The sequence below is a fragment of the Osmerus mordax genome, chromosome 12, assembly GCF_038355195.1.
Source record: "Osmerus mordax isolate fOsmMor3 chromosome 12, fOsmMor3.pri, whole genome shotgun sequence".
Classification (NCBI taxonomy): Eukaryota; Metazoa; Chordata; class Actinopteri; order Osmeriformes; family Osmeridae; genus Osmerus; species Osmerus mordax.
The window spans coordinates 5146918-5163398 of NC_090061.1; the positions used below are offsets into that span (position 1 = coordinate 5146918).

At 42.0% G+C, this 16481-nt stretch overlaps 2 protein-coding genes across 5 annotated transcripts; one reads left to right on the plus strand and one right to left on the minus strand.

The window, feature by feature from the left end:
* Positions 1-516: 516 nt before the first annotated feature.
* Positions 517-4820, minus strand: maea (macrophage erythroblast attacher, E3 ubiquitin ligase). Its single transcript, XM_067247215.1, has 9 exons — positions 4736-4820; positions 3350-3532; positions 2894-3097; positions 2559-2681; positions 2354-2430; positions 2083-2191; positions 1717-1850; positions 1296-1491; positions 517-1024 (listed from the first exon to the last, which is right to left on the minus strand). The coding sequence occupies exons 1-9, from the start codon at positions 4802-4804 to the stop codon at positions 929-931; spliced, it is 1191 nt and encodes a 396-aa protein (XP_067103316.1). The 5' UTR covers positions 4805-4820; the 3' UTR covers positions 517-928.
* An 895-nt stretch (positions 4821-5715) lies between these two features.
* On the plus strand, positions 5716-13114 carry LOC136953860 (C-terminal-binding protein 1). Of its 4 annotated transcripts, none has more exons than XM_067247307.1 (9): positions 5716-5725; positions 8599-8753; positions 9399-9543; positions 9953-10159; positions 10382-10596; positions 10810-10940; positions 11114-11241; positions 11509-11623; positions 11892-13114. In XM_067247307.1, exons 2-9 carry the CDS (start codon positions 8616-8618, stop codon positions 12058-12060), a joined length of 1248 nt encoding a protein of 415 aa, XP_067103408.1. In that variant the 5' UTR covers positions 5716-5725; positions 8599-8615; the 3' UTR covers positions 12061-13114. The 4 variants fall into 4 exon arrangements, with proteins under 4 accessions (XP_067103408.1, XP_067103406.1, XP_067103407.1 ...); XM_067247305.1 differs by having other exon boundaries at positions 5721-5893; XM_067247306.1 differs by having other exon boundaries at positions 5721-5893; positions 11120-11241.
* The last annotated feature ends 3367 nt before the right edge of the window (positions 13115-16481 follow it).

A 16481-nucleotide genomic window follows, 5' to 3' on the forward strand; every position in this document is an offset into this window, starting at 1 on the left:
CACAGGGTTTATCATTGTAAAATATGTATGAAGTTAAATGGCAAACATTAAGTGATGTGGATGAAACTCATCACTTTCATTTCAAATGAACAAATATCAAAAGTACAGTGACTAATTCACAAGTCGGTTGGGAAATAAGGAATTGCCAAACCTCACACAATGTAGGAAGACCACTTGGCAATAGAAAACAGATAATTTAGCTATTCTATTGAAAACGTATCTGAGTAAGTCCACCTTTTGTCAAGGGGATCTTCTGGTGTTCTAAAACTATGATAGGTTGGTGTAGGTTACATTTTGTAGTTCTTATTAGTTTGTTTTGGTCATTCTCCAGTTTAGTCCCTTCAGTTACTGAGAAGACAAGAGAAACATTGCCCAAATGTAAACAATTGACAAACCCAAATCTGTACACCATGATGGTCAAATCTGTATCCAGTATTTTTCTAAAAGGAGCCCATTTCCAAAGTCCGCAAATCAACGCCCATGCCCCTAAACATGGCTACAAACAATGTTAACAAGAAAGTGCATCACGAAACGAAAGGCCGCTCGATGCAGTTCACTTGACCCCGCCTATAACTCAGTCTGCCAAGTTTATATTGACAGCACACTACTCGGGGGCCTACTAAGTTCAATCAAACTCAAAATGTCTCACTTTAAAAACATTTCTGTTAACTAATAATCTCTTGTTCACTCCCACAGTGTTCTTAGTCTGAGTCATCTCTGACCAGTATGTTGTTGTCAGTTGATGGGGGGTTGTGGTTGTAGACAGGATATTCATCAGAGCTGAATGAGCTGGAGTTTAGCTCAGTTGCATCAGGGCGGGCAGGCAGGCCATATATGTAGGCTTCCCGCCACACACTGATTGGACAAGGTCACAGGTTACGGTAGAAGAGTATCCAATCACATGTTGTTCCTTAGTTGCCCCGTCTGATCACATAATGTAGACTTTCTCAGCCTGGGAGAAGTTGAATACCTCTTTGGTCCGTGGGCAGACTACCTTGTCATCTTGACGGATGGACAGGAGGGACTAGAGAAAATGAAAATATAAAACAATTACCAAATAGCTACATCTTTTAATTGAAATCAAATCACCCATCAGCTTTGGCCAAGCGTGAATCCATTTCTCTTTCACTGTAGTGATTACTGATCTGACAAATATGCAGTGTACAGCTAGCTTTGATTCTTTATTTGATTGATTATTTGGAAGAACTCAAACATGGCCTTAGCTTTCAACACCGAGATGCAGTATGATCACAAAGCCATAATAACAACAACAGAAGACGGAAAGAAAGACTGACATTGTATCCGTAGACGTATCCATTGGGCAACATCATGGGAGGGTTGTTCTCGTTCATCACCTCTCCAGAGATCTTACACACCAGCCGAGAGTTGGCACAGTGAGCCATGGGAAGGGGCTGAGCCAGCTTGTTCAGAGACTTGCTACAGACTGGACAGTCTGGGTTCTTCGAGGTCCCGTCCTCCTTGTAGCACTGACTGGGGGTGTGATGGTTAAGGGGCTGAAACTGGTGCGTCGATGGTACCAATCACAGTCTGGAATTCCCTCTTTCTATGATAGAATGCTACCAATCAAAAATAACTGTGTGGCTGTATCATTATTGTATAGACAACACAAATCTGGAACACGGGAGCTTATAAATGCAGACAGTGTAGAGATGGGACAGGGGAGATGGAGGGAGAGGAACAAGTGAGGGAGGATACGGCGTCTTGATGGCAGACAGGCCTGCCTGGAGGGTGATGGTGAACACAGAGTTGTTCCCCAGCTGATGGAGACGGTAGTTGTCGTATCTAAACTGCTGGATCAGCATCTTCCATCGGGCTGGGTCCAGCAGGTCCTGGGGAAGGGGGAACATTCAGACACAATCCAACTGATACGATCAAAAACTACAAATAGTCTCACGCAAACAAACACACCCTTTAAAAACTGATCTTAAAGCAATGGTGGAATAAGTCAAAATGAATCCTAGTGCATATTTGATTTGATGTCAATCAGTTAACACATGTATCATGTCATTTTTCCATCCATATGGTATAGCATGCAGTGGGCTCCATTCACAGGTGACTTACCTTATAGGGGGAGATGTGAGTGTCTGAGGGGAAGGCGAGCATTCCCATCACCTGTCGTACCTCGTCCAGCTGCCCTCCCTCAGCTTGGCTAAAGTGTTTCCGTGCATGTCTAACATATATGCACGCACACAGACAAACAGAACGGTGTTGGCCCATAACCTCCCTCTACACTTTTTATTCCTCATTCAAAATGGCATTAAAAGTGTATTTTCAAAGAGGCTAACTCATCCAGCAGCATGGTATTATTAAAGAGGCTAGCTCATTCCCCTACCTGACGGCATCCATGCGTTTGTTCTGTCGTATTAGCTCGATGAACTCCTGGATCCTCAGACTAAACTCCAGACAACTCTGAAGAGGAGAACACAATGTAATGTACTGTATGTGAAATCACACTAAACAGAATATAAAACCCAGTTTAAGGTCATTCTAAGACCAGAGACAGACATCTGCTGAAATGTGAGACCAATAATGCTCACCTTCATTTTGCGAAGGCGTGACTTGTTGTCATGGCACCAGGCCAAACATGTGGCGGTTTCTTGTCTCTCCAGCGACTCCTCCACTTCCTTCGCTGTCAAAAACATCTCGATGTTCACCAAGTCCTGGAGCACATTACATGACGCAATGCATATAATTAGAACGCAGTGGGCCATTGATTCCACAGAGGCAAAGAACAACACAGGCGTTGCCAAGTCTTTTCTTTGTCAACTGGTTTTGTTAGATCAGGGAAAACGAATGATATCCTCCACCAACAAACAAGACTGTTTCCGACAGATGAGAAACAACATCAGACATGCTACCCAAACACACGTACCTCTATACCACTCTGGCGTGCCAGTTTGACCGCTGTGTTGTAGTAGCCGCAGCGAAGCAAGTGCTCCACCATCATGCGGTCCATGCGTTTCTTCTTCCACACGTTGGTGCCGGCAGGCTGGTCACTGCTGTGCTCCTTTAGGTGCTCAATGCGCCGCTTGCACAACTTGGCACTCTCATCTTCTGCCTGTATAGACTCTGCTGCCTACAACCCAGATTCCACAACCAGATTAGGGAGGCTGCAGAACATGGCAAGGTTTCACCCAGCATGTTTTACTGTAGTACTCATATCCTAAACTGCTGTGGATTCCCCCCCCCCCCCCCCCCCCCCCCCCCCAATAGTTCCAAATGGTCTATGTTTTAGTCTAAGGGCTAGGGTTTTGCTTTTTTCTAGCATGCCATATCTTGAACATGATCTTGTAGGAAAGGGTGACCTTGTGTGAATCTAGTACTTTACCTTTCGCTTGAGAGCACTGAGTTTCTCCACAACCCCATCTAGTAAGGACACCACTGAGTCTACTACTGGGAAGCTGCTCAGGGTCTTCTCCAACTCTGCCACCACCATTGTTACGTGACTAGTCTCTCGGTCAATATTCTTCTGGGCAGCTCTGAAACGCTTGTTCAGTGTCTCGTAAGGTACCTGTGTGAATGATCAAGACAGACGGATTCAATGCCAGTCCTTAAAAAAGACTAATATGAAAAGAATTTTCATGCAAGGTTCCACAATTTTTGGGTGATACTTGTTTAATGTATCCAAGTTAACTTAACATTATACATACTATTTTACAAAGTACAGTATGCTCACCACTGACCAGATAAAATTGACGCATCATCACTGAAATCGATTTACAAATACTTACCCAAACGACCACTGACCACAAACAAAGACGCGAGCAAACCAACAGCATTCTAACAGGCCATGAAACGATTGTGTAGCGGTGCTGTCCGGTGAGAACCTTCTATCTAGCCATTTTGAGAATAACCTGAATCGCAAGGTAGCTTCAAACCACCATCTTACTTGCATTTAGACTGCCAGTGTGTAAAACTGAATTGGATACAATAGTATGACAATACATTATGTGGGGTGGGGTACTCTTCGCAATGAGAGGTACCATGTCATGATACAGACAGCTAGCTCTAGTAGTAGTGAGCTAGTTATCGGTTTAAGGTTAGCCTAGGTAGCTCTAGTCTAGCTAAGCTACCTAGCACCAGAGTAGTCAATGCTGGGTAATCAATTGGACCTTTACTCTGATACTAGCTGTCTGGGAAATATACTTTCCAAACTTGTTAGAGACAAGCCAATGTAGGCAAGCTGCTTGCATACGATAGCTAGCTGTCGTTAGTTAGAAGCTAAATTGCAAAGCTCTGATGTTAGTCAGACAGCTGCGTCAGTGACGAGTGTATGACAGCAACTATGCTAGCGTAGCCAGCTAGCAGTAGCCTAGTAGTAGTACTAGTATTAGAATGCCACATTTGTAGGCAAAGGGGTATGATCGACCTGGTTAGCATGCGAACTTTGAGACAACACATTAGACTAACTTCAACCTAGTTTAGCGTCTTTTTCAAAGGAAACCACGTCCTTGAACAGCTACTAATACTAATGATAAGAGAGCTAGATACAGTACAGTTAAATGCTACCACGACGTATCTGACGTTGAGCTAACTACTGTAGTCTAACGTTAGTCTGCTTTCATCGGATTCTTTCACAGCTGAGCACAGTAAAGTTGTCAAAATAAGGCTTCTTCACAGGATAATACATCGATGACTATCTAGAACGAATGCATTATAACACAACGTTGAGGCTTTGGCCTGTGTCATCGTCTCTATATGATCCGATTATTACCTTTAGGGTGGGATATTCTTGAACCTTGAGAGCCATGGATAGTTGTGATGCTGTCTCTTGCACCGCCATTTTCGTTTATGATGTTAGTGGTGGTGTTGGCGTTTTTTTCGTTGCAGCGTAAAATGGAAAGCCTATTTAGCTCAATACTGACATCTTGCGACGATGTAGATGGAACCATGTTGGTTTATCTTATTACTGTGAGCACTGAGCAGTTACATATCGGATAACGCAGAAACTTACATCAGTGTTGCACTGCACATTAATACGATATAATAATATCACTCTCACTGGCCCAATCATTCGTCTTAGATGGTCCCATCCTAACTTACTGTTTGTTTAAAAACTAGCTTCCAAAAATGTATCATTTATTGTTGTAGAGTCATAACATAGTAATAGAAACACTCATTATAACTCTCAATTCATATATGATTGCAGGATACCTAGTTAAATCTTACTATCATAGCATAGGTTTAGCTGTCTGGATCATTTACAGTAGGCTACTAGAAAGATTTACATGGGATTTTACTTCCAAAATAGATGAACGGGATGTCTGTTATATTACACATACTCAAGATACATAGTGTAACTGTAATGTAATTAAAATATTTTTATTAACAGGACATATCCTACTAGGTTTCTATATTAACTTATAAATGTGACTAAGTTGTAATCAAACCATCAAAAAGAACCGTCCAACACCCTACCATTGCATAACACGTCATGTTTTCTATCTTGCAGGAAACAAAAGATCAATTTGAGTGGCCTTAGCTCCTCCCCCATTCCCCATCTCTTTCTTGCCGCCACCTCGTACTTGCGCACCCCCCTCTCCTCCTCCAACCTTTCGTTTTCTCTCTTTCCCACTCCTATAAAATGCAGTGACACTTGCATTCTGTGTATGGACGCGTTTTTGACAGAGAATAATAGTCAAAACAGATAGTGAGAAAGGGAGGGAGTTAGAGTGAGGGAGGGAGAAGAAGGGACGGAAAAAGGGTGAGCACATGTGTATACTTGTCACTAAGGGGGCAGGAAAAAAGGAATAAGGAAGCTGAGGTAGCCGCCATATGCTGTGGATTTTGTGAATGTCTTGCTGAAGTGAATATCCTTCTTTGGGGGAAAAGATGGGAAGCTCTCATTTGCTGAACAAAGGCTTACCTCTAGGTAAACGTTTGCCTCTTTTGTGCATGGATCACACATTAAATGTGGTATTGTATGATTGTGTGTGGATGGGTGTATTTGTATGTGCATATAGATATTTGTTTTATGTTTTTCATACAGTATTCTCCCCCCCCCCCCTCCCCCCCATTATCTTAAATCTGCACTGTTTGTTCATGCTCACAGAGCACTGCTTGCTCTCTGCTGAGTGTTAGTGTGTCTGTATTTGCATGTGTGTGTTACACTGTAGTCCTGGTCATAGGATATGTGTGGGCAGCAAGGTCAGGGTCTGTATTGTTTATCTTGAATGATGACACTTTACAGCCGTGATGAAAGACAGAAATACTCAGATTTTTTCTCTTTGGAGATTTGAGGTACTGGGGCTGCCAATGATCTGGCAAATGATTTCCTGTGCATTCTCCATTCGGAGAGAATGTCATCTCCGGCTCTGGCCTTGAAAATGTTCCTAATTCTGACTTTTTAGGAGGAAGAAAATGCTCATTCTAGAACAGTCCACTGAGGAACTAGGGTAGACAAGGACAGATATAAAAATGCCCTCTTTAGCCTCTTGACTACTGTTTCTGAACTGCTTTTAAGTATTGTCCCATAAAAATATTTGCACGCAGTACAGTTTGATCCCAATGAGGATGCGGTACATGTTTATTCACGTCTCGTGTAGCATGTTCGGTATCGCAGGGGTCCTCTGATCGGGTTATGAAGCCCAGGCAAATTAACACAGATGTCTTTCATCCCCTGTGGGGACTCCTTATTGGCTGATTACAACCCATGAAGATCACATGTCAGAAAATAAGTCACGGGGTATCAGAGATTTGGCAATAAAACATCTTGTAATTATACATTAATACATGAAAGAAAAATGCCATAGCTTTATGTTATATTATTGTGGTGTTTATTACATTATTATGTATTATCCAGTTTTTGTTTAGAGGTAATCATTAAACACGGGTGATAAAAATGATCCTTATCATGCTACACAGGTCTAGACAAATAGTTTGTATAATTTTTGTATACTAAATAGCTTCTGGCCGATGGTCTGTTTTGCTGTGATCTAAATAGACTTCGACCTAAAGAGATCTGTCAGAATCACAGTTTGTCTGTGTTTGTATGTGCTTGTGTGTGTGTGTGCCTTGTCAGGTGTGTGTATGTGTGCGTGTGGTGTGGTCTGACGATTTATAGAAGCAGGGAGAAGGAGGGAAGGAGAGGGGTGTGTCTTCTGGCAGGTCTGGTGGGAACTGAGCCGTGGGTAGAGATAGGCTAGGCCTGCCTCCGCCATGTTGAAGCACGCCACATTGGCCAGGAACATAAATTACTGAGCTTGACAGGTGCAGACATTCTCTCCCTTTCTCAACACTGAGTTTTACTTACTATACCTATTTCAGACCATCTGTAACCTTGATTGTATGCTTTGTATTAATTAACATTTAATTATAGAAATGCAATTCCTAGTGGGCACAATAAACTAAGTTATGCTAAATGAAGATAGGACTGCCCCTTGTTACGGTTTTTCTTATTCAGATATGTCAAGGATTTAATTACATGTGTTTTATGTGCCACTGAGGATAATTTCCCTGTTACAAACGTCCAGAACAGAGGACACATGTTTTGAACATCCAAAACAGGGGACGCGTCAGACACATATGTCCTGCATGTGTGAGTATGTTGACTTGTTTGTGTGTACAGTCACAGCCACTAGGAGACAGATACCCCAAGGATATGGACACAATTCAGGTTCTGACTGTAAAACTAAGAAACCACATTAGACCTTGGAGGGTGAGTCAAGATCTGGAACTAGATTTTTTTTTCCACTATGTCTCGTGGTTTGACATTAAAAATAGAAAATAAATTAAAGGAGTCCTCCTGTATTCTGTAATTTTCCTAGAATTATTAATGTGAATTCCTTGAAAGGACATGGGGCTAATAATATCATAAAGAGCTGGAGAATAGATTCAGAGCAACTTTGTGATAACTTACTAAAAGCATACTGTTAGTGTATGTGTTTAAAAATGTGTTGCTTCTGTTTTAGTGGAAAACAAACAGAACAGCATCAGAGCAAATTAATGAGCGAGTGAATGCACAATTAAAACCTTACACTTTTGCTTTGCAATAACAAGGACAATTTAGTAAACAAAATAGGTTTTGTTTGTATACTGTTTCAGTATGTGTGTATGTGTTTTTGTGTGATTGACAAGGCAGTTACTCATTAAAGGTACATTTGTTTAAGTAATTTACAGTTACTGTACATTTAATTAATTTAGCAGATGCTTTTATCCAAAGCAACATACAAATACTGCTTTTATCTGTTTGGTCCCAGTTTCTGACTAATGGCAGAAAGTGGCCCATTATAATTATTGCACTATGGAGAGTGGGAGGGGACTTAATTATTGCTTAATGACACTACACTTTCTCAATAGCCATAGTGTGTTTCTGGTGCATTGTCAATTAGAATTTCGCTTTCTAAAGCCATGGCTTTAGGTACTCTGCTCTCTTCAGGAAAACCAGCTAATATTTTGGAGGAACAAAGCGTTGCTTTATGTGCTTTTTGATTTTTTTTGTAAAGGAAAGGTTGTATGTCACATACAATGTAGGAAAGCTGACAGAGTAAATCAGCGTGTTTAATATTACGCCACTAAGTTTAGGTACTAAGATTAAACAATCTCCATTGTGTTTATGTTTGTGCTGTGTTTGTCCAGGCATCCGGCCGCCCATAATGAATGGGCCAATGCATCCACGACCTCTGGTGGCTCTTCTGGATGGGCGTGACTGCACAGTGGAGATGCCCGTGCTGAAAGATGTGGCCACTGTGGCCTTCTGTGATGCCCAGTCCACCCAGGAGATCCACGAGAAGGTAGACGGAGCACACACACACACACACAAGAACACATCATTTTCCCCCACGCACACTATCATGACTATTATGCAACATGGCTCATAAGTGTACTAAGCTTTATTAAGCTGATATCCAGATTTTGTTTGTGTTTAGCCTATTGTCCAAGTCTGGATGCCTGCCAGAGAAATTACATTGTCAGTCTGTCTCTCAGTGTCTCTCTCTCGGTCTCTCTTCTCCTTCCCTCTTCCACATCCATCAAGGTTCCCGTCAAAGTCTTACTGTCATGTAATGACTCATTTGAGTGACGCAGAAGCTTCACACGAGACATAAAACCAAACCTACCTGACTGCATTTGTGTCAATCTAAACCTTCAAGAAATCCTTCTTTCTCACAACACACCATTTTATTCAACAATACGCAAATCTAACCCTACCTATCTATCCTTTGCATTCTGGAACAAGTATATCCTCTTTGTTAATCCTGCTATCTGGTTACACAGTTGATCACGTGCTAAGATAACCCTGCTGCCAGTCTTGTTGCCCTCTATGTGCTAAAAAAACATTGTTATCTGTCTCTGTAGCCCTCTATGTGCTTAAGGCATCTGTACCTCTGTCTCTTTCATGTTTTTGGAGACAGCTCTGTTACCTGTGTCTTTGTTGCCAGGTTCTGAACGAGGCTGTGGGAGCTCTGATGTACCACACCATCACACTGATGAGGGAGGACCTGGAGAAGTTCAAAGCCCTGAGGATCATCGTCCGCATAGGCAGCGGCTTCGACAACATTGATCTCAAATCTGCCGGAGATCTAGGTGAGCTGCACTGGCATCAAGTAACACAGGGATCAGATGGCTGAGCGGTTAGGGAGTCGGGCTATTCATCAGGAGGTTGTTGGTTCGATTACCGGCCGTGCCAAATGACATTGTATCCTTGGGCAAGGCACTTCACCCTACTTGCCTAGGGGAGAATGTCCCTGTACTTAGTGTAAGTCGCTCTAGATAAGAGCGTCTGCTAAATGACTAAATGTAAATGTAACAAAAAAAACAAAAAAAAACGAGAAAAGTCACTCAAAAGCAGATCTTACATAAATATCAGTTATGATTACCTACAACGATTTTGTGTCTTTTGCAGACTGGTCGCTCATTCCGTTGTCAAACTTGTACTTAACACCTTTCGTCCATTTTGTCAGTGTGTGACCCTCTCCTCCTCCTCACCTCTCAGGCATCGCAGTGTGCAACATGCCGGCAGCGTCCGTGGAAGAGACGGCTGACTCGACGCTGTGCCACATCCTGAACCTGTACAGACGAACCACCTGGCTGCACCAGTCCCTCCGTGAAGGAACCCGGGTCCAGAGCGTGGAACAAATACGGGAGGTGGCGTCTGGGGCGGCCAGGATCAGAGGGGAGACTCTGGGCATCATCGGACTGGGTAAGGACAGGGTGTGGAGGCGGAGGAGGAGTTGGGAGGGTTGGAGATGGCTTTGAGGCTTTGAAGATTTGCTCAGATTTGGCATAGCATGGGGTAAAACATGGTTTGAGACTGGTTGAGTCTCATGAGATGAAAGGAGGAAGTTTGGACGTGGCGTCCAGAATTGAGGGATGGAGGCTTGGGGTTGTGACTAAAACACCATGTGTTGCGGTGTTTGTTCAGGCCGTGTAGGCCAGGCGGTTGCTCTGAGAGCTAAAGCCTTTGGCTTTAACGTGATCTTCTACGACCCCTACCTGTTGGACGGTGTTGAACGAGCTCTGGGGCTGCAGCGGGTCAATACCCTGCAGGACCTGCTCTTCCACTCGGACTGTGTGTCCCTGCACTGCAGCCTCAACGAACACAACCACCACCTCATCAATGACTTCACTATCAAACAGGTGCATGCACACACACACACACACACACACACACACACACACACACACACACACACACACACACCACTTCACAATCATATAACATGCACAGAACTAACACATAAGATGGATTTTCACCACTGATCAACAACATAAAACATGTGCACAATGTTCATAAAGGCACATGCGGGCAAAGATGTTTCGTCAAAGATTTGTTCATTTGTTTCTGTGCAGATGCGTCAGGGAGCCTTCCTGGTGAACACGGCGCGAGGGGGCCTCGTAGATGAGAAGGCCCTGGCCCAGGCCCTCAAGGATGGGCGGATAAGAGGAGCGGCGCTGGATGTTCACGAGACAGAGCCTTTCAGGTGAGCGCACACACAGACTCACACAAGATAGCCCTTCTGCTCTCCCTGCCCTCTCTCTTTCCTGCCCTCTCTCTCTCTCGGAAAAACACACACATAAACACACATACACTGGAAAAGTGGTTGTGAACGTGTATTGCTCGCGGCCGGGGTAACTATATCTAACTGTGTGTCAGCTTCAGCCAGGGCCCGCTGAAAGATGCCCCCAACCTGATCTGCACCCCTCACGCCGCGTGGTACAGTGAGCAGGCCTCCATCGAGATGAGGGAAGAGGCGGCCCGAGAGATACGACGAGCCATCACCGGTAGTTCACACTTCATGGACACTGGATTAGAACCATACTTTTCTCACGGCACTTTCAAAATTAAACAATGAGCTTGCAAGTTGTTTATCCCGATGTGCAATAATGAGTCTAAAGCATAAACAAATCAGACTAACAGACTACAGTATACATGTGACAACTCGTACAATATGTTTTTTTGGTACTCATATGGTTCTCATATGGTGTAACAGACTGAACGCCGCAGGAACCACAGATTCACTAATGATCCAGCACTGTTCCCATCTTCAGGTCGTATCCCAGACAGTCTGAAGAACTGTGTGAATAAAGAGTTCCTCACCCAGACTAACCACTGGGCGGGTATGGACCCCGCAGCGATCCACTCTGAGCTCAATGGTGCTTACAGGTAACATGGCATATGAACAACGCTTTCCTGTTTTACATGACATTGCATGTATTTAAATGAGACAGATAGGTTACCACGGCTAGAGAAGTTTTAAACAGGTAGCCTTGCCCCTTATATTAAAGAATCGAATATCTTCGAGGTTGAAAATGTGTGTACGTATTTGGTTAATAATCACTTCAGTCGCCTGATTTTTCGGTGAACTTGTGGTAAAATAGACACTTATTTCTTTGTAACCATCGCTGTCCTTTTCTGTGTCTCCTGGTTCTAGATACCCCCCAGGGGTTGTGAGTTTGGCCTCTGGGGGCCTCCCTCTTGCCGGGGAGGGGATTGTGCCCAGCGCCATGCCCTCAGCCACACACCCGCCCCACAACCCTTCACCTAGTCAGCCAGGCAAGCCAGATGGAGACAGAGAGCAGCACCCTAATGACCAGTTGTAACTTTACCTTCAGTAGATACCAGTCCAAGCTGCACCCACACAGGGCTCTCTGGTCGTAGCCAAACATCCTTTCCAGAGAGTGCTGTGGTACATTGTCGATCTATTTTGGGGAGCATTCAGTGAGCTGAAGCACTGCACAATGTTGCAAACAGAAATGTGAGGTACATATTACAGATTCGTACCTGTTCTAAGTGTACATTTCTACCTGAACATTGTTTAATGTTGCACCATCCTGGACACACCAACTGCTTTTCACCCCAAAGAGAAGGGAAAGGAGGTGCCAGTGGTTCTCACCTGTTCCATTAGCAGACTTACTGGCTGACGGCCTTCCTGGCCTAACCCTATTTTTGTTGCCCTTAAAAAAAAAAAAAAAACGTTTCTCAAAAAGATTATATCAATTTGGAAAGAAAAAATGAAATTCTGCTGTTTTTAGACTGTATTTTGTTCCAAATACGTGGACGAATATCTGTTTGTGTGTCCTATACGGATTCATTGTTCATCTGAAGTAGTCGGTAAAAGATTAATGTTTGTGTACAGTTTTTAGGGTTATGAGAAAAATATGTTTGTAGGATACAAGAACAAAAAAATATATCAAAGCAACAAATTTGTCCCCCTGATTGCCACAAAAGGTTTTGCACTCCTTCTCAGGAAAAGCCACTTTTGTTTTAAGACTGCTATGAGACTCATTCATTCTGTCAGTTAAGGGGCATGTTTTTTTCCCTGGGCTCTGTGTAAATGTTGAAACTGCATTGGGAGAGGCGGCCCTTGTGTCTCGTGCATACATACCTGGTGTCCTGCTTGCCCGTGTCAGTGTGACTTGATTGTAAGTGTTGTCTGAGAAGTGGCTGTTAGCTGCAGAATTAGTAGCAGACCTTCTGCCTACCTTTGGTTCCCCCTATGGTAAAGTAGTAGGCTTAGCAATATATGTATTATATTATACAGTAAAATATCATTATTTTTGGTCAACCAAAATCCAGAAAGAAATGTTTGTGACTGACTGTATGCATTTGTATGAATTATTTTGGAAAGAAATTAAAGTCGCTTTAGAAAGTTTAGGATTGGATTATCTGTGAATTATTTTAGATAAAATGGTGGCATTACCTACATCTGCCACTAGATGGCAAAACAGCTGCAAGAACTCGCACAAAGAACAAATGCTTTTAGTGCTATATCCACGCCATCCTTTTGTGTTTTTTTTCCCCTTAATATTCTGTCATTGGATCTTTACTTTTTATGTTTGAATGAAAACATACGCAGTTTTCTGCATGATAAGACACCTGCACAAGGGTATCACTACATTAAATAATTTCAAGTATAAATTGAAAATTAAATGAAACCCATTTGATAACCATACAAGGCATGGTAACATTTGCCAGTTGTATCAACGATAGAAGGACGGACAGACAGACGGATGAAACAATAGATAGAAAGACAGAATAGCTATATAGATATTAAAATAACATTTAAAATAAGGTTTTCTGTAGATAGATGGACAAAGAGATAAAATGAATAAAATTTCACAGGGATTGTTGAAGCAGCGTATGTACAACCACAGTAAACAAATCTACAACAAAACGAGAGTGTGTAACCACAAAAGATTGTGATAGATATTGTTTAGTGCACCGCCCACTCTTTTCACTTCAAACACTGCACTCTGGAACAGACAATGGAAAGAGATCTCTGCTTTTTTCATTCTAAATTACAACAACTGGAACAGCTTTGTGAGCATGTGGAAACTGTGGAACAGAGAATATCAAAAAGCAGATGGGAACCTAGGAGCAAAGTTTTGTATTCAATGTAGATCCCTCTCATCTGAGTGGAGCTGTGGACGACTTTAAGAGCAAGTCATAGAAATGGAGTACATATTTTACTCAATTTTTTGTCCGTTCTGTGTCAAAAGCACAACGCAATGGTTGATGTGTTTCCGATGTAGCCTGAGGAAGAGGGAATGCTCACCTGTATAAGATAGGTGCTAGTGAAGTACATTCCAGCTCCAATCCAAACTTATGTGCATTTACGTGCAAAACACCAATATTTCAACAGCAAGCTGTCTTGGACAGGAAATTTTATCTGGTCCCAACAAGTAATTTAATCTCCATTACCAACCTTACTAAACCAATAATTCTTGAGCAAAGCCTGAATGATGTCGGTTTTAAGATTCCCCACTATATCTCACCATTGTGGTAAATAGTAAGACAATGATCAAATAAAATGTCACCACATTATTTTACTTTGAACATTTTCTTTTTTGTGTCTATATTGTACTGTATATTATACTGTTTCAGTTTTTCAGTTCTCTTCCCACCCAAACACTGTGACCTGCACTTTATTTGATTGGGCTTTTCTCTGCATTTTATTACAATATAACCCTTAACAGCTTTAAAAAAAGCATCTATTAGTCAAGGCAGTAATTGTATTATTTACTCTATAAAACTCGTGTAAATCATTATTTCAGATCTCCTTGTGTTTTGTAGAACAATATAATCTCAACCACAATAAGACTTTCTTTCACAATCCCTTTCAATGTAAACAGACTGTTTGGCAAAGTCTTCAGCGACTTTAAACGATGGGAAAGTAGGCCTGAAAAGACCTGTACTAAAATAAAGGAAGAATGTTTTATGTTGGGAAGAAGACACATTACAGTTTTAAGCATTGGAATGGGTTTATATTCTTGTTTTTGTATTTTGCAGTTATCGGTCACGTTTTTCCTAAACTAGTCCAAGGAGGGGTGACCCACTTACTGCCTGGCTCTTATTTCCCACTGGCAAATCAGACAGCAGCCGTGAAGAGCCATGTGGTTCACATCAAAATCTCAGCTAACAACACCGTTGTACTTGCTTAACAGCCTCAGACCCCTGTTTCTATCACTTCACGTGTGTATGGTTGGCCAACATAATAATACTCTGTCTGGATTCCAATTCATAATTACATTTTGTTTGGCCAGCAACTGTTAGGCTTGTAGCTTACATGTGAGAAATGTTTTGAAAAAAAAATGCTTTCATCTGAGCAGCCCAATGGAACATTTCCAAAAGCCAAATCACACCAGTTCCATCCTCAGAACTTGACCAGGGGGATTCCATGAAACATTACAAAATCTGGAAAGCTAAAGCATAAAAAAGGCAAAGTTCAAGGAACAACTGTGAGTAAACTCTCGTGGAACTGTCTTATGAACATCATAGTCATATTTTCTGGGAGCTTTCTGTCCAAACAGTTGGACAAATATTTTGGACAAAGCCTGCTGCACATGAGTGTTGGGAGCCACAAGAGTTTAAGATGCTACATCATCTAAAAGCTTGCATATTGGTACCAAACATCACTACATATTTGAACAAAACCCTAAACAAACTCGTCTCAATTCAGAATTGGAACAAATACTATCATGTATTCCATAGCTTCTTTAAGCATGTGAACATCTGAAAACCAAATGGATCAGCCTTCCAACCGCTTTTTAAACTCCGGACAGTCTCTTTAGGAAAGACATGGAATGATTAAGAATACTGTATCTGGTTCTTACCAAGGTAAAAATTATAATGGATTGTTTTTGTTTTTTGTTCTGACAGAAAAATGTTAATAACCCCCTGGTGGGCAATCTGTATAGCTCAGTAAGCAAGCTGATGAAGTGTAGATTTTTGAGTGAATTTACAATCTCTCGGTCGATAAAACACTGGATGGGAAGAGAAAAGCTAGCCTGAAGCACCAAGAGTTCTGAACATTTGAATAAGCTCCAACTTTTATTAAAACCCCATTCATCAAAATTATACGAGCAAATTACTTCACCATTCAGGCTGTAAGGGGTCATTTTGGTGTTATAAAATATAGAACACGTAAAAACATTTTGAAACTATGAAACATGCTCACTTCATTCTTTGACGACATTCAAGGGCCAAGTCAGAGATATTGAAAATATCATGTCTTTGATCTTGAATTTATGAATAGCCTCAAGTAACTCTTGGAAATAGTTGGAAATATCTGGTTCATTTTATAAACACGGCAGTACGGACTTTTGTAGGGACTGACTTGTTCATCCCATACAGACTTTCCTTGTGAATCAATTCTCCATTGCTGTCGTTATGTAATGGAACTGGTTGAGTAATATCCAACAAAGGACTTAACTCAGTTGGCAAAGGCTATTTTGAAGGAAACCTGAATTAAAAACCGATTAGTCTTAGTGTAGAACCAATGCCCTACTCAGAAAACAACCTGGTCAAGCTGAGATCCCTTCTTTCCCAATAGGAAGTCACCTTTAATAACAGCTTTTCAGGCCTGCCAAACCATATGTCAGAGCCATTAACTGCATTTTCTGATATAAGACAAGTTTGCCTGTCCCACCAAATGGTTCTGCAGAATGTCAAACAGATTGAGGTATTGATTTTATCTGACAGCTAAATTATTTAGCGTCCGGTTCACTCTGGTTTTATGAGT

Bases quoted from the DNA above. Each gene is read 5' to 3' on its own strand.
- LOC136953860 (XM_067247305.1), top strand. From the start codon at position 5,854: ATGGGAAGCTCTCATTTGCTGAACAAAGGCTTACCTCTAG. The intron at 5,894-8,598 runs GTAAACGTTTGC...GTGTTTGTCCAG, and splicing joins GAACAAAGGCTTACCTCTAG to GCATCCGGCCGCCCATAATG. The intron at 8,754-9,398 runs GTAGACGGAGCA...CTTTGTTGCCAG, and splicing joins CCCAGGAGATCCACGAGAAG to GTTCTGAACGAGGCTGTGGG.
- maea (XM_067247215.1), bottom strand. From the start codon at position 4,804: ATGGCGGTGCAAGAGACAGCATCACAACTATCCATGGCTCTCAAGGTT. The intron at 2,431-2,558 runs GTGAGCATTATT...TCTCCTCTTCAG, and splicing joins CACGCCTTCGCAAAATGAAG to AGTTGTCTGGAGTTTAGTCT. The intron at 1,851-2,082 runs GTAAGTCACCTG...CCCCTTCCCCAG, and splicing joins CTCACATCTCCCCCTATAAG to GACCTGCTGGACCCAGCCCG.